This window comes from Aotus nancymaae, unplaced genomic scaffold (assembly GCF_030222135.1).
Source record: "Aotus nancymaae isolate 86718 unplaced genomic scaffold, 86718_ANA_hifiasm-v0.15.2.pri h1tg000067l, whole genome shotgun sequence".
Classification (NCBI taxonomy): domain Eukaryota; kingdom Metazoa; phylum Chordata; class Mammalia; order Primates; family Aotidae; genus Aotus; species Aotus nancymaae.
Genome location: NW_026988482.1, coordinates 22,511,069 through 22,537,041, shown reverse-complemented (window position 1 = coordinate 22,537,041; position 25,973 = coordinate 22,511,069). Strand labels below are relative to the sequence as shown.

At 39.1% G+C, this 25,973-nt stretch overlaps 2 protein-coding genes across 3 annotated transcripts in view; both read left to right on the top strand.

The window, feature by feature from the left end:
• The window catches only part of SMARCC1 (SWI/SNF related, matrix associated, actin dependent regulator of chromatin subfamily c member 1), a 202,799-nt gene that overhangs the window by 133,330 nt on the left and 43,496 nt on the right, over positions 1-25,973 (top strand). For both annotated transcript variants that reach the window (XM_012473838.3, XM_064367033.1), the window contains 3 exons: positions 13,956-14,011; positions 15,277-15,391; positions 16,367-16,521. In XM_012473838.3, the coding sequence (XP_012329261.1) occupies positions 13,956-14,011; positions 15,277-15,391; positions 16,367-16,521 (326 nt within the window). The remainder of the gene's footprint in view (positions 1-13,955; positions 14,012-15,276; positions 15,392-16,366; positions 16,522-25,973) is intronic.
• On the top strand, positions 5-4,064 carry LOC135270824 (FUN14 domain-containing protein 1-like). The gene has a single exon (XM_064367034.1). The coding sequence runs from the start codon at positions 3,057-3,059 to the stop codon at positions 3,522-3,524; it is 468 nt and encodes a 155-aa protein (XP_064223104.1). The 5' UTR covers positions 5-3,056; the 3' UTR covers positions 3,525-4,064.

The following is a 25,973-nucleotide window of genomic DNA, read 5'->3' as shown; positions in this document are numbered from 1 at the left end:
TAACTTGTTTACTTATAGCAAACATACTGATAGATTGGTAGGATAGCATAGTGAAATCTTGTATACCTACCAGTTAGGTTCAGCTTTTCCATATTTAGCTATCTAAGTAAATGTTTTTTATTATTTTCTTTTTCTTGAATTATTTCAAAGTAAGTTGAAGACATGATCCTTCTGTGTACCCTAAATGGTCCACCTTGTATTTCCTAAGGATAAGGACATTTTCCTATATCAGTTATTTAATACAATGAATCTTCGTCCCTTTGTAGGACACCAGCCCTTTCCATCAAGAGAGTTGGAATGTACTTGTACATTCAAGGGCTAGTCAAGGTCTGTCAAAAACCTTTTATTGTAACCCTCATTTATAATTTCTGATCTTAAGTATTAGTTTCATTTCTATTGCTAATGAATGGATTTACTGTCTGCATCTCAATTCTAGTTTAGACAGATATTGAGGGAATAAGTTAATTTAAGTGTTCCCTTTACAAGTTGGTGGCTTTTGGTAAAATTTAATCACAAATAGAATAATCAGAGTTTTTTTCTTTTTTTTTTTAATATGTCAATCAGTAGATTGTCTACTGAGCTCCTTAACAATATGTGGAATACAGGTTTCCCATGAGTATATCTTGAGCCAGTTGTCACTGCTCTGCGTGAAAGAATCCAACTAATCATTCCTAGTTTTTAAGAAGGTTAAGAACTAGTCTCTAGCCCAGACCATTATGAGATTAAGATAATCCTAACAATAAATAATACTTAAGAAGTAACTGTCTAAAAACATATAGCCCAGAAATGACTGTTAGAATTTTCGCCTCAGATACTATTCATATCTTATAAGTAGCCTCACTCTTCTCACCATGAGGATTTCCGTAACATTATTTTTAAAGTTAGGCACTTCTAAAGCACTATGTGTGAAAACTTCCTAGGCCAGTGCATGTAAGAAAAATGTGGAACCATATTTGATCATCAGACTTACATTATGTAGAATGGGCTTCTCTTTTTTTATATATTTAAAAGCCTCTTTCAAATATATTTAAAAACATATTGAAATACAGACACAAACTTTTGAGTAGCTCATAATTGAACATTTAATTTCTAAGGACTGACTAGGAGTTATGTGACTTTTCTAATGGCTCATATTTATTAGGTAGTAGAATGTATATTTTCAGAAAGAAATTGGCTTTCATTATAAAATAGAACTGTCTACCTTTGGGAAATTGTTTCTTCAAATCAGGCAGTTTGGATATTTGATGTATACCTCTTGCTGTGGGCAAGTCATGTCATGTGACATACATTTAATAACCTCTATTAATTGAGGCTATTTTTTGTGCTATACATACATGAAAAAAATAATTTCAGCATTTGGGGGGTTGGCAATAGAATCAAGTATAGTATTGTTTGTTCAAGGAGGACGCTGCATAGGAAGGGCTATAAGAATTATCACACAGGACCAATATCAGCCTTTCCAAAAATATATCAAAAAGCAAAGAACATTAACACAATGAAAAATTTACATCAACTAATGGGCAAAACAGCCAGCTAGCATCAAATGCCAGTATTAAACTTATATATATTTTAATTGGATAAAAAGCCAAAACCCATCGGTATGCTGCATCCAGACCCATCTTACATGCAACAATACACAAAGACTCAAAACAAAGAGAAGGAGGAAGATTTACCAACCAACCAGAGAGTAAAAATAAACAAATAAACAAAAAGCAGGAGATGCAATTCTCGCCTCTGATAAAGTAGACTTTAAAGCAACAAAGATCAAAAGAGGCAAAGAAGGACATTACATAATGGCAAAAGGATCAATGTAACAAGAAGAGCTAACGATTCTATAGATCAACGAGACAGAAAATTAACAAGGATATTCAGGACTTGAACTCAGACCCAGAACAAGTAAACTTAATAAACATTTATAGAACTCTCCACTTCAAATACACAAAACATACATTACCACCTCACACCTATTCCAAAAGTGACTATATAATTGGAAGTAAATCACTCCTCAGTAATCGCATAGCATTTCATAGGTTTAAATGAAATATTGGTTGGCTGTTTGTTTGTTATCTTCTTCCCTTATTCCTTCCTGACTACATCATTAAGTATAATTATCAGTATAAAAGAGGTTTTCAATACCCATTACTAAATTGCATTCTAGCCTGGGCAAGAAAGCAATACTCCCACTCTCTCTCTCTCTCTCTCTTCCTTTTTCCTCCTCCCCATTCTCTCTCTCTTTCTCTTCCTTTTTCCTCCTCTTCTTCACTCTTTTTTTTCTTTCTTTCTAAAAGAAAAAAAAAAAAAGAATTATCACACAGGAGCCAGGTATGGTGGCTTACGACTGTAATCCCACAATTTTAGAAAGCCAAGGTGAGAGAATTGCTCGAGCTCAGGAGTTTGAGACTAGTCTGGGCAATATATTATAGTGAGAACTCATCTCTACAAAAAAGAAAAAAAGCCAGCTAGATATTGCAATGCACACCTGTCGTCCCAGCTACTTGGGAGGCAGAGACTGGAAGATCGCTTGATCTCAGAAGTTAGAGGCTGTAGTGAGGTCTAATTGTGCCAGTGTACTGCAGCCTGGGTGAAAGAACAAGACTGTCTCTTAAAAAAATAAAAAAGTATTCTTACAAAAGGACGTGTAATTTTTGATGGAGGAATGCTTCGCAAAGTAAGTAGTATTTGAGCTGAACATAGAAAAATGGTTTAGAAGGCCAGGCATGGTGGCTCATGCCTAATCCCAGCACTTTTGGAGGCTGAGGCAGACAGATCATCTGAGGTCGACAGATCATCTGAGGTCAGGGGTTTAAGACCAGCCTGGGCAACATGGTGAAATCCTGTCTCTACTAAAAATACAAAAATTAGCCGGGTGTGGTGGCGCATCCCTGTAATCTCAGTAGCTTGGGAGTCTGAGGCACAAGAATCACTTGAACCCAGGAGGCGAAGGCTGCAGTGAGCCGAGGTCACTCCACTGTACTCCAGCCTGGGCAACAGAGTGAGACTCTGTCTCCAAAAAAATAAAAAATAAAAAAATAAAAGAATGGGCCGCCGGCGGTATCATGGCGACCCGGAACCCCCCTCCCCAAGAATATGAAAGTGATGACAACTCTTACGAAGTGTTGGATTTAACTGAGTATGCAAGAAGACACCAGTGGTGGAATCGAGTGTTTGGACACAGTTCGGGACCTATGGTAGAAAAATACTCAGTAGCTACCCTGATTGTAATAGGTGGCGTTACTGGCTGGTGTGCAGGATTTCTGTTCCAGATAGTTGGAAAACTTGCAGCAACTGCAGTAGGTGGTGGCTTTCTTCTCCTTCAGATTGCTAGTCATAGTGGCTATGTGCAGATTGACTGGAAGAGGGTTGAAAAGGATGTAAACAAAGCAAAAAGACAGATTAAGAAACGAGCGAACAAAGCAGCACCTGAAATCAACAATTTAATTGAAGAAGCAACAGAATTTATCAAGCAGAACATTGTGATTTCCAGTGGATTTGTGGGAGGCTTTTTGCTTGGACTAGCATCTTAAGGACATGAATATTCTCCCGTAGTGGATTCAACTATGAGAAGAGAAGTGGCAGCAGTAAGGCGGTCTCTCAACAGTACATGCTGCCAGAGTCTCTAGGGCAAGGAAGAACAACTAGCTGGACAATACTGAATTCACAACTTAGCATTTTGCCATCTGAAGCTTGGCAAACTAATATCTGCTGTAAAACAACCTATATGGTATGTGAACCATAGTATTCCTGAGCAAAACATGGCTTTCATCACTTTGTAAAAATTTGCATCTGTTTAGAAACTAGCCTATAAGATATCAACATTGGATATAGATATGGAGAGAAAAGAAATTTGTTGGATTTATTGCCTAGTGAAATATTATTTTCTTTTTATTTAAATGTTCTTCATTGTGTTTTATGAAATATGTCAATAATTTAAAATTTGTATTATAGCTTCAGTATTAAGGCTGACTTTTTTTTTTTTAAGATATGTTTGCAATAAGTTAAAAAACTGTAATACCCTTTTGTGGAAAGCTTTAGAAATGATAAAATTATTAAAGATATTAAACAGACTCTGCTGATGTAAAAAAAATAAAAAAATAAAAGAATGTCATTGACAGATTCAAGAAAGTATTCAGTTCTGTACAACAATGTGAATGAAGTCACAGAAACAGAAGTGAAAAGTTATTCAGAGGATGGGGAATAAATTAGATTGACCACAAAACAAAGTTCAAATAAGGACATGGAAAGAATAGCCTACAAAGATAGGTTGTAGCTAGGTTATAGGGATAGTGATGCTAATGGTTGTGAGCTTGGTCTGTGTATTGCTGGCTTTATGGAACCCTTGCAGTTAAATAGAGGGAAGGATGTGATCAGTCTCATGGGAGTATTGACTGGGTTCCTACCATGTGTGCTTCATTCTGTTCTTCATTGACAAGACAGAATCTATGAAACTGTACATTCTCAAAGTTTTTGGTCTCAGGACTCCTTTATACACTTAAAAAATATCTAGGAGAACCCCAAATGCTTCAATTTATGTAGACTATGTCTGTTGATACTTACTATACAGATGGTTCTTGGCTTTCAATGGGGTTACATTCTACTAAACCCTTTCTAAGTTGAAAATATTTGAAATGCATTTAATACACGTAACCTACCAAACATAACTTAGCCTAGCCTACCTTAAACTTGCTCAGAACATCTACATTAGCCTACAGTTGGTCCAAATCATGTAACACAAAGCTTACTAAAGTTTTGAGTATCTCGTGTAATTTATTGAATACTACATCAAAAATGAAAAGCAGAATGATTGTATGGGTATTCAGATTATGGTTTCAGTTGAATGCATATTGCTTTTGCATCATTGTAAACTTGAAATACCATAAGTGAAATCATTATATCAGATACCATCTGTAATATAAATCAAGACTGAGGAACTTTTGAAAGAACTCATGACTGCACATTCTTTTCACTGTCTGACTGATCATTTCATTGTGTATCATGCAGCCTCTAAAGTGTCAGATTCCAAATTTGTGTGAGAATGAGAATGAAAAGGCAAATAATGTCTTAATGTTATTATGAAAATAGTTTCGGCTTTAAGTAGAGGCTCATGCAGAAGAAACACAGTTAGTTTTGCTTCAGTCCATTAGGGAAGTCTTCACAAAGGATTGACCTTCTATACAGGAAAAAACAAGGAGAAAAAAGAATGAATGTAGGTGGCATTTTCTGGAATGAATGCCAAGAGGTATGTGGGGAGCAGGTACTCTGGTCAAGTGTATGCAGCTCTAGAGATGGCTACGGGACTGATTTTGAAGGGTTGTTACCTTGCAAACCCTGGGAAATCATCAGAAAATAGAAGTAACATGGTTCAGTCTGTTTTAGAAAATAACTGCTGGCAGTTTACAAATGAAGTGCAGAAAATGGAAGGTGGTTCCTGCCAAATAGTCGTACTTCATGATTATTACACACTTTTATTAGATTAAAGTCAGCTACTTGGCAAATATTTAGTTCTCTTCTCCAACATGCCTTTCCCAGTTCCTTCAACCCATTAGGAAGTAGTTACTAGACATCATACTATTTTTGCTAATCATGTTATTACTAGAATGCCGTTGGCGCATGACCCACTAGTTTAAGTTATATGCCTTCTTGTTTAAGTTGTTTATTCCTCTTTAACTCTGCAGACGAGACAGATTGCACATTTGTAGGCAAGGATTTATAACCTGCTCGTTTATCAACACCAACAAAATGACATGAGATACATGGAGAGGCTGCGACCTCCTAATATTTAGACCAAAGAGAGGTTGTTTTTTTTTTCTTTTTTCAAGACGACATCTAATAGCAGATTTTAAAAAATATAGTTTGTAGAATAGAACTTCCTTTTTTTTTTTTTTTTTTTTTTGAGACAGAGTCTCGCTCTGTAGCCCAGTCTGGAGTGCAGTGGCGTGATCTCAGCTCACTGCAACCTCTGCCTCCTGGGTCCGAGTTCAAGCAGTTCTCCTGCCTCAGCCTCCTGAGTAGCTGGAATTATAGGAATGTATCACCATGTCCAGCTAATTTTTGTATTTTTTAGTAGAGATGGGGTTTCACCATGTTAGCCAGGCTGGTCTTTAACTCCTGACTTCGTGATCTGCCGGCCTCGGCTGCCCAAAGTGTTGGAATTTATGAGCCACCATGTCCAGCCAGAAATTGCTTTACATACTCTTCCACATAGCGTCTTGAGAAATGCATAACATACAGTTAAATTCTTTATTTTTTTTTAAAGACAGGGTCTTGCTCTGTTGCCCAGGCTGTTTTTGAATTCCGGGGGCTCAAGTGATCCTCACACCTTGGCATCCCAAAGTGCTGGGGTTACAAGTGTGAGCCACCCCACTTGGTCCTACCATTAAAGCCTTAACAGACATTGCCTTAAAAGTCTGAACCAGGTGGACCTGAGCAACATAGTTGTACACCATCTTAAAAAACAAAAACAAATGCCTGAGTATTGTCTCTGTATTTCTCCACTTATGGAGAGTCTGTCTCTAACTGTACCATTATCATATAAATAAATACTAATATTATGTAACTGTTCATCTTGGAATCATAGCTAATTAAAGAGTTGATATTAAACTTGGCTTGCCTTACCAATAGAGAAAGTAGGTGTGTCATCCTTTTGGCATGTGGACCTACAGATGGTGGGTAGTCATTTCAAAAACAGATATCTTTGCAAGAAAAGAAATCATATTGCATTTCTCCCACAGTATACTTACTCAGTCTCTAAGCCGACTCAGCCAAGGTGACTTAATGCATATTTATCTACAAGTAATTTGTACATAATCTGTCATGGGATTAGAAAGAAATTTTAAAAATAATGTGAAGTTTGGAGATTTTGTTTGTTTTTAGTAAACATGGTCTTATTCTGTCACCCAGTGTGGAGGGCAGTGGCACAATCATTGCCTCAAACTCCTAGGCCCAAGCCATCTTCCCGCCTTCTCAGCCTCCCAGGTAGCCTAGGACTACTGTCAATTTAGTTTTAGTTTTATTTAACTTCAATTTTATTCATTTTAAGAAGGTTGAACCTTTATATTCATCTTATGTCTGCTCATATTCAGTGTGGGGTTGCATATTTGAATTTTTTTTTCTTTTTTTGAGACAGGGCCTTGCTCTGTCACCCAGGCTAAAGTGCAGTGGCATGAACACAGCTCAGTGCAGGCTTTACCTTCTGGGATCAAGCAACCTTCTGTCTCAGCCTCTTGTGTAGCTGGTACTATAGGCATGTGCCACCACGCCCATCTAATTTTTTTTTTTTTTTTTTTTGAGAAGGAGTCTCACTTTGTTGCCCAGACTGGAGTGCAGCGGCACAATCTCGGCTCACTGCAACCTCTGCCTCCTGGGTTCAAGCAATTCTCCTGCCTCAGCCTCCTGAGTAGCTGGGATTACAGGTGCCTGCCACCATGCCCGGCTAATTTTTTGCATTTTTAATAGAGATGTGGTTTCACCATGTTAACCAGGGTGGTCTTGATCTCCTGACCTCATGATCTGCCCACCTCAGCCTCCCAAAGTGCTGGGATTACAAGGTTTTGTACCCAGCCCCAGCTGATTTTTTTTGTAGAGACAGGGTCTCACTTTGTTGTCCAGGCTGTTCTCTAACTCCTAGGCTCTAGTGAACCACCATGCCCAGCCTGAGATATTTTCACTGATAGAGGTGATAGTAATTATTGACTAATTGCTACTGGAAGGTGAGAAATTGAAGAAAGTCAAGATTGGGTTGCCATTTCATGGAATACCAAGAGAGTGATACAGTTAATAAAGACACTGAGAAATACAGAAATTAGTTTTCCTTCCTTGTTTCCTATTTGCATAAAACCAACCATTTTAAATTATTATTTTTTTTTTAAAGTTATTTTTCGCCAGGCACAGTGGTTCATGCCTGTAATCCCATCACTTTGGGAAGCCAAGGTTGACAGATCACTTGAGGTCAGGAGTTTGAGACCACCCTGGCCGACATGGTGAAACCCCATCTCTACTAAAAATACAAAAATTAACCAGGCATGGTGGCAGACACCTGTAATCTCAGCTACTAGGGAGGCTAAGGCAGGAGAATCGCTTGAACCTGGGAGGCAAAGGTTACATTAAGCTGGGAGTATGCCATTGCACTCCAGCCTGGGTGATAGAGTGAGACTGCATCATATTATTTTGAAACCATGTCTTATTCTGTCACCCAGGAGGGAGTGCAGAGGTACGATCATAGCTTATTGCAGCCTCAAATACCTGGACTCAAGTGATCCTTCTGCTTCAGCCTCTCAGGTACCTGGGACTACAGGTGTGTACCACTGTGCTCAGCTAATTTTGTTTTTATTTTAATTTTTTTCTGTGTAAAGATGGGCTTTTACTATATTGACCAGGTTGGTCTAGAACTCTTGGCCTCAAGCTGTCTTCCTGCCTCCACCTCCCAAATTACTGGCATTATAGGCATGAGCCGCTGTGCCAAGCCTTAATTTTTATTTGTTTAGAGATAAGGTCTCCCTCTGTCACCCAGGCTGGAGAGCATTGGAGATGATTGCTCACTGTAGCCCTGGACTTCTGGGCTCAAGCAGTCATTTCTCCACAGCCTCTCAAGTAGCCAGGACCACAGGTATGCATCACCATGCCCAGCTAACTTTTAATTTTTTTTAATTTATTATTTTTTTTTTTGTAGAGATGGAGTCTCACTTTATTGCTTTGGCTGGTCTTGGATTGCTGGCCTCAGTCCTTCCACATCAGCCTTCCAAAGTGCTGGGATTACAGGCGTGAGCCACCTATGCCTTGCATTTGGGCCTTTTTTGTAACCCTATCTGCATTTAGTCGTTTAGTTTTTTGTTCAGCTCTCTTTATTATATTACAATGTGTCTTAACGGAGGTTATGGATTTCATTTGAAGTAAGAATTAGAACATTACCAATAATTGAATCAGTCTGTTCCTCCCATATCTTCTTTCACTTTCCCTTTGCCAGCACTAAGCATCTTGAATTTTAAATCATTCTAAATACTGTGAAAATAACTTTCGTCACAAACATAAATGTGCTTAAGCACTATGTGACATGTAACTTTGTTTGTTTTTAAGGTTTATAAAACATGGTATATTCAGACTGTATTTTTTCTTGGACCTCTAAATTACCATGTCAGACTTCTGAGTCTTGATTTTTTCTCTTTTGTTCACTCCATATTATGTTTTTTAGATGTATTCACGTGGCTACATTATCCACGTAGCCATTTATTTTTACTGCTTTGAAACCCTCTTGTGCGTGATTCTAATCCAGTTTAATTATCCATTCTATTATTGAATAGGCAGTTTGGATTATATCCTGTGGTTTCTGTGTTACACATATATGTACTGTCTTGTGTACATCTCACAGTACACATATACAGGATTTCTCTTAGATGCAGTGCTACTCAAAGTGTGGTTGGTTGACCAGCCGACACGTCAGGATAAGGAGCTTGCATCAATAAGCTTGCTGTCTGTATCATTCGTCACTTTTTCATCAGATGAATTTGTCAGTGAAGGAAGAATATTGAACATTCTTGAATATTGATCTTTGAACACTGCTTGCTCAACTCCTTATTTTGTTGTGGACTGGTTCTATGGGTAACAACATTTTAGGAAATTCCAGTTTTTTGTTTGTTTGCTTGCTTGCTTTCAGATAGGGCCTCACTCTGTCACCCAAACTGAAGTACAGTGGTGTGATCACAGCTCTCTGCAGCCTTGACTTCCCAGGCTTAGCAGTCCTCCTGAACAGCTGGGACTATTAGGTGTGCCCCATCATGGCTGGCTGATTGGCTTTTTTTTTGGTTTGTTTTTTGATAGAGATGGAGTCTCACTACGTTGCCTAGGCTAGTCTCAAACTCCTGGACTCAAGTTGATCCTCCTGCCTCAGCCTCCCAAACTGCTGGGATTATAAGCATGAGCTACCATACCTGGCCTGGAAATTTCAGTTTTTTCCCCAAAGTGTGTGTGCTATTTTATATTTCAGGCAGCAACACTTGATCCAGTGCTTCCTGGTGTTAGACTCTGCTGATCTAGCAGGCATAAAATGACATTTCATTTTGGTCTTATATGACATATCCTTTTTTTTTTTTTTTTTTGAGACAGAGTCGCAAAATCCTGCCACCTAGGCTGGAGTGCAGTGGCGTGATCTCAGCACACTGCAACCTCTGCCTCCTGGGTTCAAACCATTCTCCTGCCTCAGCCTACTGAGTAGCTGGAATTAATGGTGTGTACCACCACACCTGGCTAATTTTTGTATTTTTAGTAGAGATGGGGTTTCACCATGTTGGCCAGGCTGGTCTCCAACTCGTGACCTCAGGTGATCTACCCACCTTGGCCTCTGAAAATGCTGGTATTATAGATCTGAACCACTGCACTGGGCCAAACCTAATGTCTTTTCTTATATTTATTGGTCATAGGTACTTTTGTAAAGCAATTATTCCTGACTTGCTTACTTTTGTATAATTGTCTTTTTCTTTATAGATTAGATCTTATGTACTAATCTTTTACAAGTTACTATACTACATGTTTTCTTCCATTTTGTTACTTGTTTCTTTTCTTTTGGAGTCTTAATGGAGAGGAGAAGTCCTTGATTTTAATAGTTATACATTTCAGGGATGGATGCAATAGCTCGCACCTGCAGTCCCAGCACTTTGGGAGGCAGAAGTGGTTGGATCGCTTAGGGCTAGGAGTTAAGACCAGCCTGTGTATCACAGCGAAACCTCCATCTCTATCAGAAAATAAAACTAGCGAGACACAGTGGTGCACATCTGTAATCCCAGCTACTCAAGAGGCTGAGGTGGGTGGGTCAGTTGAGCCCAGGAGATGGAGGCTACAGTGAGCTATGATCTTGCCACTGCACTCCAACCTGCGTTACAGAGGGAGAACATTTCTCTTAAAAAATATATAAAAGTAATTTTTTAAAGTGTTGTTTATCTTTTATCCTAAGTGCTTTTTGTGTCTTGTTTAAGATATCATTCAAGTTTTATTTTTTCACGTGTCTGTCTAGAATTTTTTTTTGTTAACATATCAAAATGCAGTTGGTTTTATATGGTAATTTTAGCTCACTGCCTTCCTAAACCCTTTCATTATTTCTAATAAGTTTTCTGCAGATTTTTCTTTGTAGACAGTTTTACTCCCTGCAAAGTTTAACCATTTTCTTTTCAGCTTTCCTTTAATTTTCTTCTTTTTTCCTTTGAAATAGAATATCGCTCTGTTGTCCAGGCTGGAGTGCAGTGGCAGGTCTTAGTTCACTTCAGCCTTGATCTCCCAGGCTCAGGCAATCTTCCTCGCTCAGCTTCCTGAGTAGTGGAGACTACAGGTCCTCATCATCACGTCGGGCTAGTTTCTGTATACTTTGTAGACATAAGGTTTCGCAGTGTTGCCCAGGCTGGTCTCTAACTCCTTAACTCAAGTGATTCTCACCCACCTTGGCCTCCCAGAGTGCTGGGCTTACAGGCATGAGCCACTCCGGCCAGCCTAATTTCTTTTTCTTTATTGACTGTGTTGGCTTTGGCCTGTGTGACAATATTGAAGGGAAACAGTAATATTGGTATTCTTGTCTTGCTCTTAATTTTATAAAGAGAATACTGTTGGCATCTCTCGTACAGAATGATATTTGTTGTAGGATTTTTGAGAACAGGCTTTTGGAGATCAGAAACCTTCCTTGTAGCCTTGGTTTTCCAGGAGCTTATAATGGATAATACTGAGTTTTATCAGACACTTTTCAATGCATGTAATTAAATAGGTTTGTAGACTAACTCATATTGTCATCCTTCTGTTACTGACATATTACTGTCTAGTATAGATATTCTCTTTTTTAATATATTGCTCTATTCTGTTTTCAAATAATTCGCTTAGTTTTTCATTTGTGATTACAAATGAGATTTAGCCTAGTGCCCTCTGATATTTCTTATCCATTGTCCCTATTTGATTTGTGAATCAAGGTTATACTGGTATCATAGACTGAGGTGGGGGTATTTCCTCTTTTTCTATTCTCTCTCTCTCTCTTTTTTTTTTTTTAAAGATGGGGTTTCACCATGTTGGTCAGGCTGGTCTTGAACACCCAACCTCAGGTGATCTGCCTGCCTTGGCCTCCAAAGTGCTTGGATTACAGGTGTGAGCCACCGCGCCCGACCTCTTTTTCTATTCGCTAGGAAAGATTATGTAAGATTGTAATCATCTTTCTTCTAAGAGTTTAGTAGAATTTCCCAGAATAAAACATCTGGACCTGTGTATTTTTAAGTTTTATAGTTATTTCCATTTTTCTAACAAATATGAAGACAATTCAGAACTTCTTTTTCTTCTGGAATCAGTTTGATAAAAAAATTTTTTTTAGTAATTTTCTCATTTGATCTAATTTTAAGATTTTACTTGGAATAAAGTTTTTCAGAAGATATTACCACTTCCTTTTTGACTTTGCTCTGTCATGTTCTTTCTTCCATTCCTCATATAGTTTTTTTATGCCATCTTTCTCTTTTTTGATCAGTTACATTTATCATTTTTATTCATCATTTGAAAGAACCAATGTTTGGGAATATTAATTCTCTCGTGTATTTTTCTAAATCCCTAGAGTGTTTTTTTCCTATCTTCTTTTTTTCCTACCTATCTTCTATATTGTTTTCTTTTTCTACTATCTATTAAAGGACATAGAGCATATCCACTTCGAGCCTTGATTTCTTTTCTAATTCAAGCCTGAGGCTTTGCATTCTCTGTAATTACTGCTTTTGCTTCCCACCATTAAGTTTCCAAGCTTAGAGAAGTTTATTTTTATATTTTAAATATTGAATTTTATTACATTGTGGTTGGAGAAATTGATCTGTATGGCAGTGGTTGTTTGAAGTGTGTGAGGACTCACTTTGTGACCTAATTTTTGATCACTATTTTTAAAATGTGTGAGAGCTTGAAATTAATGTGCGTTATTCCCTAATTGGTGGATGTAGAATTCAGCATATGTACATTTGTACCATCTTTCTGTGTTCATATCTGCTCTATATCTTATTGAGAAGTGTATTCAAATCCTTTATTATGATATTTGTCTTTGTTTCTTCCCTGCCATTCTCAGTTTTTGCTTATATGGGTTTTTTGTTTGTTTGTTTGTTTATAGATGTAGTCTCGCTCTGTCTCCCAAGCTGTAGCGCAGTGGCGCAATCTTGGCTCATGGCAACCTCTGTCTCCTGGGTTCAAGTGATTCTCCTGCTTCAGACTCTGGGACTATAGGTGCACACCACCGCGCCTGGCTTTTTTTTGCATTTTTAGTAGAGACAGGGTTTCACCATGTTGGCCAGGCTGGTCTCGAACTCACCTCGTGATCCAGCCACCTCAGCCTCCCAACATGTTGGGAGTGAGCCATGAGACCCGGCTGCTTATTTTGACATTAGTTTATTAGGTTCCTAAAAGTATAGAAAATTAATAATTTTCTCATGTAATTTGTTTTTGATATGTGCCTCTGTTATACTGTGCTAGACTTGTTGGGTTGTGTTCTCTCTAGTCAAAATGTTATCCTCTTGAGATTTCTGTGAATATCTGGGTCAACCATGTTTCCCCAGTACCTGAGTCAAAATACATACTTGTCAAGCATCTGTTAAATGAAAATGAATTCTTTTTATTTCACCTTTTTTTAAACTTTTTATTTTAATGCATACAGAAAATTGAAAATCCTAAGCAGACAGCTTAGTTCATTTCTCCAAATTCCAGACCTAGAAACAGAGCATTACTGGCACCCTAGGACATTCCCTTTCCCCACTGTTCTGAGTGCTGACACCATTGATTATTTTTTGCCTGTTTTCACACTTTGTCATATACAGTGTGTGTTGTTTTGTGCCTGACTTCTTTTGTCAGCTGTATGGCTATGATATTTGTCTGACTTACTGTGTATATTTGTATTTCAGACACTCACAGCTGTGTAATGATAACTTTTACCTTTTTCCACATTGAATTATTTGTTCTTATTCTTTTACTTGTAGAAGGAGCTGAAGAGGAAAAAATGGAAGCCGATTCTGATGGTCAGCAGCCTGAAAAGGTAACACAGCAGTAAAACCACAGATAGTGTGCCTTTAAGAGCATAATGGTTTGTTTTCTCTGTGTTTTTGAGTTTTTCTTAAGAGACTCTTAAATAATTCTATCAGCCACTTGGACTTTGCTGGTTTAAGGTATAGTTCTCACAAGATATAATATAGGACATTTTTCATTTATTTAATGGGGGTAAGGTATATTCACTCCCTATCCTCTTGTGCCCCTTTCAGGCACAGTTGGGAATATGAATACAAAAGTTATGGTTCTTGTGAATATCGAATTATAAGGTTTGAGTCCTATACTTGTGCCAGAAGAGAATGACAAGGTAGTAAGTGATTTCCTATGAGGGCTAACTGCCTGCAGAAGAATCTTTAGATAAGGATTAATGAGAAGGTGACATTTGAGGTAGGTTTTAAAGAGTAGGTAGAACTATAAAGATTGAAATAGAGGTTAGAAAATCAAAGATTCCCCCTAGTTGGGGAGGAGAGACACTAAAGCCAGTATGTGAAGACCTTCAAAGTAGCCAGTACGTTAGTGTGTTAGTGGCTCAATCTCTGCTCTGTAGGAGAATGTAAATGCATGATGGGTGAGGCAGAACAGGACATTACAAAGGTCAAGATGTGGGCCTTTGTTTTTTTTGTTGTTTGTTTGTTTGTTTGTTTTTGAGACAGAGTCTCAGTCTGTCTCCCAGTTGGAATGCAGTGGCACGCTCTAGGCTAACTGCAACCTCCGTTTCCTGGGTTCAAGCGATTCTCCTGCCTCAGCCTCCCAAATAGCTGGAATTATAGCCATGCATCACCCATATCCAGCTAATTTTTGTATTTTTAGTAGAGACGGGGTTTCACCATGTTGGCCAGGCTGGTCTTGAACTCCTGATCTCAGGTGATCCACCCATCTTGGCCTCCCAAAGTGCTGGGATTACAGGCGTGAGCCACTGTGCCCGGCCCCAGGCTGTTTTTAATCAACAAATAGTATCAGTTCATTCCACTCACATTCCTCTGAGCATTGTAACCCTTGCTTTATAGCAGAGTATGCAGAGGGCAGGGACTCTGTGCTTTGGAGGCATATTTTCTTGTGAGCACTCAAGTGCTGAAGCGGTAGAAAGTATTGCTCTGAATTTATTACTTTTCCAGCTCTTCAAGTTACTTTTGAATCTAGTCTTATTTCTTGCCAAAAATATTGGAAGCTTTTGCTAGTCTAAGATAATTACTAATAAGAAGGTCTGGGTTTTTTTTGCTCACTGTGTGTCCTTTTGTTTTGTATCCCTTTCAGGCAGAAAACAAAGTGGAAAATGAAACGGATGAAGGTGATAAAGCACAAGATGGAGAAAATGAAAAAAATAGTGAAAAGGAACAGGATAGTGAAGTGAGTGAGGATACCAAATCAGGTAATTTGAGGAAATTCCTTAGATATTATTATGTAAAACTCTAAAAAGCACTGGAGAAATGTAGGTGGTTATTTATATAGAAATATTTCCTCTGGTGGCTCAAGCCTGTAATCCCAGCACTTTGGGAGGCCGAGGCAGGTGGATCACGAGGTCAAGAGATCGAGACCATCCTGGTCAACATGGTGAAACCCCGTCTCTACTAATACAAAAAAATTAGCTGGGCATGGTGGCGTGTGCCTGTAATCCCAGCTACTCAGGAGGCTGAGGCAGGAGAATTGCCTGAACCCAGGAGGCGGAGGTTGCGGTGAGCCGAGATCGCGCCATTGCACTCCAGCCTGGGTAACAAGAGCGAAACTCCGTCTCAAAAAAAAAAAAAAAAGAAATATTTCCTCATTTATTTTGGGTTTGTTTCTTAATGTAACAGTAAGTATGTAATTGAGTTTCATTTAGCAGATAGGTACTAATACTAATGCTGGTGGCTACACTTTTCCTCTGTGCTTTTAGTATGTAGAAGAACAAGTTATTCAACAGGATTGAAGTCACCTAACGGACTTGCCATTTTATTTTCTGTGTCAGTTGCTGATGCACCCCATCATGCCTGTCAGGCTTACAGAAGTACTCTTTTCTCAGCTTCTGATTTCCTACAGACCTTAGACTTCCTAGAGCATTTCATTGACTGACGAGCAAATATGTTGGTCTTAGACTTAGTTCCCCTAAATTTTCCTTTATATCTATCCAAGGGACCTCCACATAGAATTTAGCATAATGATAGGAAAACAAGTGTACTGTTATAAAAATATGTCCCCAATAGAGGCAGACCTAAATGCGTGGAATGGCTCAACAAAACTCTTAAAAGGAAGAAAAAAGCATAAATATCTCTTTGTCACATCAGTCCTAGTTTGTTATGTGGTGGAGGTAAGGAGAAAGATTTTTGAGACTGGGCACACTAGTAATAAAGCTTTCTGATATTTTCAGAAGAAAAGGAGACTGAAGAGAACAAAGAACTCACTGATACATGTAAAGAAAGAGAAAGTGATACTGGGAAGAAGAAAGTAGAACATGAAATTTCCGAAGGAAATGTTGCCACAGCCGCAGCAGCTGCTCTTGCCTCAGCTGCTACCAAAGCCAAGGTTTGCCCTCGACAGCCCTTTTCCAGTGCTCTCTTAAGCCATGAATGGTTGTATTGTTTTTAGTTAATTGGGAACATTTAGTATAAAGAGCTTTGCTCCCAGTCGGAGATGACTATTTGCTTGAATGACATTTCTAGGTTAAGAAATCCACAGGCAGGAGAAGGATGATAGAAATAGCAGATCCAGTCTAAAGGGTGACTTCTTTCATTCCATTCATTGTGACATTTAGTCTTGTAAAGACTACAGAGATTGAAGGCAAATTTTTCAGTCTCTTTAAGGAACTGATTATTTTGTTTTTAATTTGCCTGCAGAACTTAGACTATTCCGATAATTTCTATCAGATTGAAATATTTATGATTTTTTAAACAAAAACCTGTTTCCTTGTATAAATACTTCACCCTGATCTTACAGACTGAAAGGAGAGAGAGAGAGACCTTAAAATAGCTCTTTTTCTTCTTGAATTTGCCAGCTTTTCTGGGGGTGGTTTTTTCTATTTATAGTATTAGCTGCAGAGTGTATTTAAGAAGACATGAGAATGTTATTTTCTTCTCTTTGTGTTAACTTAACATTTTGTCATTCTAAACATGAATATGTAAAGTTTAAAAAAATCTTTTCCCCTTTTCTTCATTCTACTTCATAAGTACTTTCCTTCCATTATAGGATACCACATTTCAAGAAACAGTGATTACTAGAACATTCTTAATCATTTTATTTTGAACTGTTCTTGATCATTAATAAAGATGCCTTTTCATGGTCTTCAATTCCCCCCCCCGCCCGATCGTTCAGATACTGTGAACTACCTCTCTTAGTGTTTAATCTGATGAACCAATTCAAACTATAAGATCACTGTTTTGAATGCCCACCCATCTGACAGCGATCGAGACAGTGGAGTTTAGGGACGTGTTTACAGGCCACAGCACATGCTCAGTCAACTTAGACAGTTACTCCGGATGATCATTGTTATTATACTAACTTGAAGTCCTACAAATTCATATTGGCTGCTCTTTTCCTAATAACTAAAACTAGCCAATACTTCCTAATAATTAAAATTAACTAAAGAATCAGAAAGATCAGGAGATGTTTTTCTGATTCGTTAGCTAATATTAGTTATTATCTCTCCCCTACATCCCCATCACCTCTGGGAAGTTTTGAGGTATGTGTTTGCTTAAGTGACAGCTAATGTAATTTGACTTTTTTTCACCGTTTGTCTGGTTTTGCTCTTTCATTGCAACTATCTTTTTTAGTATGTCTTCTGGCACACTAGAGTTTAGGCATCTCTTTGTCTCTGAGCTGCTCAAGTTCTCACTATAATACTGTCCTTAGGTGTCTTAGAGAACTTAAGGATTATCTTGGTCATAGTCTCTCACCATGTGTGTGTGTGTGTGTGTGTGTGTGTATATATATATATATGGTGAGAGACTATGACCAAGAATTTTTTTTTTTTTTTTTTTTTTAAGAGTCTGACTCTGTCCCTCAGGCTGGAGTGCAGTGGCGTGATCTTGGCTCCCAGCAACCTCTGCCTTCTGGGTTCAAGCAGTTCTCCTGTCTCAGCCTCCCAAATAGCTGGGATTATAGTCTCCCGCCACTGTAGCCGGCTAAATTTTTATATTTTAAGTAGAGATGGGGTTTCGCCATGCTGGTCAGGCTGGTCTTGAACTCCTGAGTTCAGGTAATTCACCCGCTTCAGCCTCCCAAAGTGCTGATATTGCAGGCATGAGCCACCATGCCTGCCTCTCACGTTATAAATGAGGAGCTAGAGGTAGACAGGGCTTTCTCCTTTGTGCTCTTCCTGAGTCTTCAAACCTGCAACTTCAGCTTATCTTTGACTCCTGGTTCCTTCATTTTCCATAGCTGTTCAGCCAGCAAATCCTTCATGGTGCTTTAGATCACCTGCTACTGTCTAGCTGCTCTCTCAGGTCAGCCTCCCTTAATCTTTTTCCTGTCTCCTCAATCCCATTCTCTAACCCGAAGCCAATGTAATCTTTTTTGCTTTTTAACTTGTTCTTAAGTATAACTTACATTCAAATAAATGGGCATATTTAAGACTACACCTTTGTGAAGTTTTGACAAACTGAGCCCACCTGTGTCACAAGCATCCATTTTAGTAAACATAACTTACCAGCCCCTCCGGAAGCTTCCTCTTATTCCAGTTACTTTGCCTTCCCTGGAGAGTAATCATTTGTCTGTCTCCTTACACTATAGATTAGTTTCTCCTTTTTTAACTTCATAAAATGGAATCCTACATTATGCAGGATTAAAGATGCAGAAATCTTTAAAAATGCAAATAGGAGCATTTTACTCTCTTCAGTAACCCCTCATCTCTCTCAGGCTACAATTTCAAACTCTTAGTAGAGAATTCAGGATTTTTCCATAATCAGGACCCTTAGTTCTCAACTCTCATTTCTTACCTGTCCTTACTGAACTGTTTCTTGCAGTTCTGCCAAACAATTTACTCCTTTATCTCTAAGCTTTTTGTGACATTCTTTTTTTACAGAGTATGGTTTTCTCTTCCTGTTATTTCTCCTCTTTTTAAATTTTTTTGTAGAGACCACGTTTTACCATGTTGCCCAGGCTGGTCTGGAGTTCTTGGCCTCAAGAGATTTGCCCACCTTGGCCTCTCAAAGTGTCAGGATTATAGGTATAAGCCTTCTCACCTGGCCAGTTTCTCCTCTTGATAACACTGTTTCAGTATATGTTGTCTTGAGAAGAACTAAAAAGGTAGATTACCTTCAAACAGTTTCACGAGTCAGCTGGAAATATTGAAGACAGAAAAAAAGAAAAAAAAAAGTTTCACGAGTCTGGGTGCAGTGGTTCACACCTCTAATTGCAGCATTTTAGGAGGCCAAGGCAGGAAGATCGCTTTTGCTCAGGAGTTCAGGACCAGCCTGGGCAGCATAGTGAGACTCTATCTCTACAAATAGTACTTTTTAAAAAAAAGTTTCACAAATGCTTTATGATGTTTTCCTCTGGCCTCATAGCTGTTAATATGTGCAACTTTGGGCACAAAGATGTGTCTGTATGCACTACTGATCATCTTACAATGGCTTGACTCCTTCACCGCAGAGAAACTACTTTTATGAATCATTTGGCTTGCCCCTTCACTACTCCATACAAAATTTAAAAGATATCCAAAGAAGGATTTCTCTTCAGGTCACTAAATTTTCACTTCCTCATCATCAGTCATTCTGCCTTCTGTTTACTAGGAGCTCATATCTTCATTCTCAGCAAACACTAGGTTTCCCTCTGAGTTATGAAAGTGTACAGATGCTCATGCTTCACGACTTGGCACATGTGAACCCTTCAGTGCCACTTATAGCTAGATCTGATAGATTTGATAGCACGCACGATCATTTTCATACTACATGGTAATTAGGGGGTAAGAAATTCACTTAAATTACTGTAATTAATATATAACTTATGTAGCCAATCCAAGTTTCACTTATTCTCATTTTGTTCTTCTGTGTCTGTAAACAGCTTTGTTATTAAAAGTTTTTCTTAATAATCGTTTGTCATACTGACATGGAGTGGTAATTAGAGGTTCTAGGTCTAGCTCCTAAACAGATGAGGTGGCATGCTTTATGGCTTCTATTTTTGGCCCCTGAAAAGTTCTTCAAGAGCATGTCCATTTTTTCATTGCACCTGCTGACAGGCTGTGAATTGTCTCAACTAAAGGACTGGTGGGTGGGTATAAGCAGAAGCACCATTGTTTGGTTGCTCTGGATCCTTTCCATCTGGGTCTTTGGGCTTAGAGGAGAAGGAAGGCCCCAGAACTATTACCAGAATAAAGTATAAATCCTCTTTATTAGAGTATGTTCTCTTTTTATCAGAAATAGTAGGTTCAGTTCTTTGAAGAAAGCAGAGATGACATTTTCTTAAAACCACAGATAGTTCCTTTGGATTTATTCTACAAACGACCCCATGTCCATGTTTTCCAAAATGGCAAAAGTAGGTGTGTATTCATTGTAACATGGTAATTGGGTATTAGCTCTGGGACAACAAGAAGACTCTTTCTTACCTATCAGAAATGTCTCGTAACTTGATGCATTGTTTCTGAAATTCCTTATTCTTTTCTTTCTCTCTTTCTGTCTCTTTCTTTCTCTTCTTCTTCTTCTTTCTCTCTGTCTCTCTTTAATTCTTTCTTGCTTTTTTCTTTCTCTCTCCCTCTCTCTTTCTTTCTCGCATGCTTGCTTGCTTGGTCAGGGTCTAGCTCTGTCACCCAGGCTAGAATGCAGTGATGTGATCATGGCTCACTATAGCAAGGAGGAGGCTCACTGTAGCCTCACCAACCCAGCTAATTTTAAAGTTTTTTGTAGAGTTGGGGTTTCCCTATGTTGCCCAAGCTGATCTCAAACTCCTGGGCCCAAGCAATCATCCCGCCTCAGCCTGTCAACATGCTGGGATTACTGGTGTCAGCCACTGCACCCAGCATGAAATTCTTTCTAGAGATGTGAAAATTGTCATTCTATATTTTAGGCATAATGCTTTAATAGACAAGGTTTGGTTCAAATTGATTTACACTAAACATGTTGACCATTGTTACCATACCTTAATAATCCTATTGAGAGGAGACAGAAGGAAAAAATAGCCCATTTGGTCATTTTGTCTACAGTTAGCCCTGTTTAGTTTCATATTTGTATGACTACATAGAAACTACTTCTGTTCTACTCATTGGAATTCATGCTTTGTTATACAAAATTTCCCTCAACCCTATTCCAGCCAGTTTATTACTTCCTTCTCATTAATAATTTATCTCAGGTTGTTTCTTCTATGTTCCATATATCAGGGGTCCCCAGGCCACACAGTAGGAGATAAGTGGCAGGGCGAGTGACAACAAACATTACTGCCTGAGTTTTGCCTCCTGTCAGATCAGAGGCAGCATTAGATTCTCATAGGAGTGCAAACCCTTTTGTGAATTGTGCATGCAAGGGATCTAGGTTGTGTGCTTCATATGAGAATCTAATGCCTGATAATCTGACGTGGAACAGTTTCATCCTGAAACCACCCCCACACCCTGCCCCGTGGAAAAATTGTCTTCCACCCTTTTCCGTGAAACTGGTACCTACGGCCGAAAAGGTTGGGACTGCTGCTGTTTATTCTTTGCAGCACCATCCCAGACCTCATCATTCTTCTCAGGTTCTGTAAAGCCAATATGTGAAGGATTGGGCCTCTCCCTGGTCATCACTGTTGCCAGACCTTTCAAGAATCCATAATCTGAGCATCAGCAATGTTCCTGTTTCAGATATTTATTGCCATGTAACTTATGTAACTACCCTTGAAGTTAGTAGTTTAAAACCTCACTCATTTTATTATCTGTCATGGCAAAATTTGCTCCATGTTGAATTGACTAGAGTCACTCAGTACTACCTCATGGCTGGGCCATTATAGAGGGCCAGAGACAACTTCATTTATATGCCTGTGCCTAGGCTGGGATGGCTACCATCACTCTCACTTTATACATCCACTCTAAGAAGCTGGTGTAGGGTAGTCTGAGGAGTAGTTGGACTTTTTTACAAACCTTAGAACTTCAAGAGAAGATAGCAATCATGTTCACTCAAAAAAAATAAAAATAAAAAAAGAATGTTGTAAGCAGCAAAGAGGAGGATCTGCCAGTGTGTTATGGCTTGGAGCCCCAAAGTAACACAGCATAATTTCTACCCAACTCTATTGGTCAAACATTCTGTCCAAATTCAAGGTAAGGGGACACAGAGCACAGCTCAAGGTAGAAGACGTGCCATCTTAATCCACCGCAGTCTACTCTCTTGTCATAAATTGTGTACCTTTCCCCCACTGAAAAATAGATCTCTCGTGGCTTTATCTCATTATGATACTAAGCTGACATTGGAGGTCTCGGATCTTATGTAAATCAGATCCAAGTACAGATGAGTCTCTTCAGGAGTGATTCCTGTTTACGGCTTCTTGAATGCTGGTACTATAATCTGAAGATTTTCTGGATTGGTATAACAGGGGTGAGTCACATGAAGGTTAACTACACTCTTTTCAAGAAGGGTTTAAATTGGAGACACAGAGCAGTCATAGTTCATGGCAAATTTGAAATCTAGCCAGGCACACATTTCTAGTTCCTTCACCAGGGCCAGGTCCTACTTGCAGAATTCTTCTCCACAGTTTGGCTTGGCCCTCTGGGCTTTCAGTTTTTTCTTCTGAGTCTTTTCCTTTTCCCTTAAAAACTTAGCACAATTTTACACTGAGTGACTCTCTTGCCCTGCTTTCTACTTGTCGTAGGCCCAGTTTATATTCTTTCTGCTTCAGTTCAGGGAATTACAATTTTTAAAGAACTTTGTGGAATTTCTGTGTTTAAAATATAATTCCCACTTTGGGACACTGAGACAGGTGGATCATTTGAGGGAGATCAGAAGTTCAAGACCAGCCTGGCCAACTGGTGTAAACCAGTTCTACTAAAAATATAAAAATTTAACCAGGCATAGTGGCACATGCCTTTTAGTCCCAGCTACTCTGGAGGCTCAGGCAGGAGAATCACCTGAACCTGGGAGGCAGAGGTGTAGTGAGCTGAGTTGATGCCGCTGCACTCCCGCCTGGGGGACAGAGTGAAACAGTCTCCAAAAAAAAAAAAAAAAGTAATTCCATTAGACAAAAGCTATACCTATATTTTCTTGCTTAGATTAGTTCCCTTTTTGCCCTAGTCCTAGAGTTAAGATGTTATGAGGACAAAGCCCTTAATTTTTAGATACCTTTTTTGTCTAGTTAGTGGGATCTTAGAAGATTTGTAACTTTAGTAATTATGATGCAAAGAAGTTGAGAGATGAGCTAGCTTGTAGAGGTGACACAGAATACTAGTTTAAAACTAGGGACAGTGATCATAAATATTTCAGCACAGTGATATGAACTAGGCAGAAAACAAAAGCAGAGGCAGTTATTCCTGAAAGGTCATAAAGAGCTTTGGCTAGGAAATTGTGGGACAAGTCAAGTGTCCCAACATGATACTTCAGAAAGAAAAGAGCGATGGAGGCGGAATAAATTTTTGGCTCTGTGGAAACTTTCCAAATTTGATGAAAACTTAAACTTACAGATCCAAGAAGTGCAATTAAAGAATATATATAGGAGACATGCTACAAAGATGTCTCACCATGATCCCAGCACAGTGGCTCACACCATGATCCCAGCACTTTGGAAAGCTGAGGTGGAAGGATTGCTTGAGGCCAGGCATTAGATACCAACCTGGGCAACATAGACTTTGTCTCTACAAAAAGTTTTTAAAAGTTGGCCAGGCACGGTGGTATAATGCCTATAATCCTAGCTACTCAGGAGGCTGAGGCAGGAGGATCCTTAGCCGAGGAGTTTGAGATTACTGTCAGCTGTGATCTCATCACTGTACTTCATCATGGGTGACAGAGTGAGACCCTGTCTCAAAAAAACACCTAAAAGATGCTTCGAGGCACTCATGTCTAGTGGAAAGAGTCTAAGGCATATACTCAAGACTGAGAAGTCCTGTAGCTGGGCGCGGTGGCTTACGCCTGTAATCCCAGCACTTTGGGGAGCCGAGGCGGGCGGATCACCTGAGGTCCAGAGTTTGAGACCAGCTTGACCAACATGGAGAAACCCTGTCTCTACAAAAATACGTTACCCAGGTGTGATGGTGCATGCCTATCATCCCAGCTACTCAGGAGGCTGAGGCAGGAGAATCATTTGAACCTAGGAGGCGGAGGTTGCGGTGAGCAGAGATCATCCCATTGCACTCCAGCCTAGGCAACAAGAGCGAAACTCCGTCTCAAAAAAGTCCTACTATAAATACCATTCAACAAGCTTTATAGCTGCACCTCAAGCTATTTACCCAGAGGTCATCCTTTGCTGATGGTGCTCTGGATTGGATATTTCTCCCAAAGCCATTTCTTAGGTTCAGACTCTTGTTGAAAGGAACCAGAGATGAGAAATATGTTTTATTCATACCCTGCTTTTTCATATTTCCTCTAAATTCTGCCTGAAAGCCTTATACTTCCTTCTTTACTTCCACCCTCTTCTAGCTACTTACAATAAAATAGAAAAAGAATTTTTCCATTCTTCCTGGAAATGCCCTAGCCATAGCCACAAGTTTATTAGTTATCCTTTCTGTTTCCACTTGACTGGAGATGATAGTGTTTCCAAAAGTTGTGCTACTAGTTAATAAACATCTACTTCTTCAGCCTTCATTAATATTTTCCTGTCTGTACTTTAAGCACCTACTGATGGTTTTCGTAAAACCCTTTCAGCTTGCGCCCAATATGTGGTCCCAAAGCCAAAGAGAAACGTTTTACGTTTCTGTTACAAAAGCTCCCATTTCCAGATACCAAATTATTTTACAGTAGCAAAATTGAGTAGTTTAAAATATAACAATTTTATTAAATCTCATAATTTTGTTAAATTTTAATACCAAATAGCTGGACAGTTCTGCTTCATGTATCAATTGAGTCATGTAGTAGTAGTCACTTCTTCATAGGTAGGTTTATGTAGGTGGTCTGAGACACTTCATTAGAATCCTAGTCCTTGGCAGGGGTAACTGAGGTTTTTTTTCTCTCTATGTAGTCTCAGAAATTCTTCTTGTCGTCTTTCCAGCAGGGTGATCATACTTTCTACATGTCAACTTGAGGCTCCCAGAAAGAATGTTCCAAGAAACAAGACATGAAAGTTTCCAGAGTTGTAAGGCCTGGGCTTAGAAAGGCTACCACTAATTTTTAATGGGCAAGGCAAACAGCCTGTCTTGACCCTGCCTCTTGATGAAACAATAGCCAGTGAACTTGTGGCTGTCTTTACCACAAGTCCCTTCTAAGAATTACCCAGGAAAGTATCCACTAAAGTATCAGTTATTCCAAAGAGGCACTGGAAAATAACTAATGGCTCTTTAAATTTAAATTTGGAATTTAAATTTTTATTTTCAGCTCTGCCATTTACTAGTCTCTCTTTTCTTTTTTCTTTCTTTCTTTTTTTCTTTTTTTACCTTTTTTTTCTGAAGACAGAGCCTTACCAGGTGTGGTGGCTCATGCCTGTAATCCAAGCACTTTGGGAGGCCAAAGCAGGCAGATCACTTGGGGTCTGGAGTTCAAGACCAGCCTGACTAACATGGTAAAACCCCATCTCTACTAAAAATACAAAAATTAGCTGGGCATGGTGGCGGGCACCTGTAATCCCAACTGCTCGGGAGACTGAGGCAGGAGAGTCACTTGAACCTGGGAGGCAGAGGTTACAGTGAACCAAGATCGAACCAGTGTACTCGCTCTTGGGCAACAAGACTAGACTCTGTCTCCAAAAAAAAAGAGAAAAAGATGGGGTCTCACTCTGTCACACAGGCTGGAAATCCTGTGGCAAGATCACAGTTCACCTCATCCTTGAACTCCGAGGCTCACGTTATCCTTTCTCCTCAGCTTCCTGAGTAGCTGGGACTATAGGAATGTGCAACCATGCCTGGCTGATTTTTTTTTTATTTTTTGTAGAACAGGGACTCA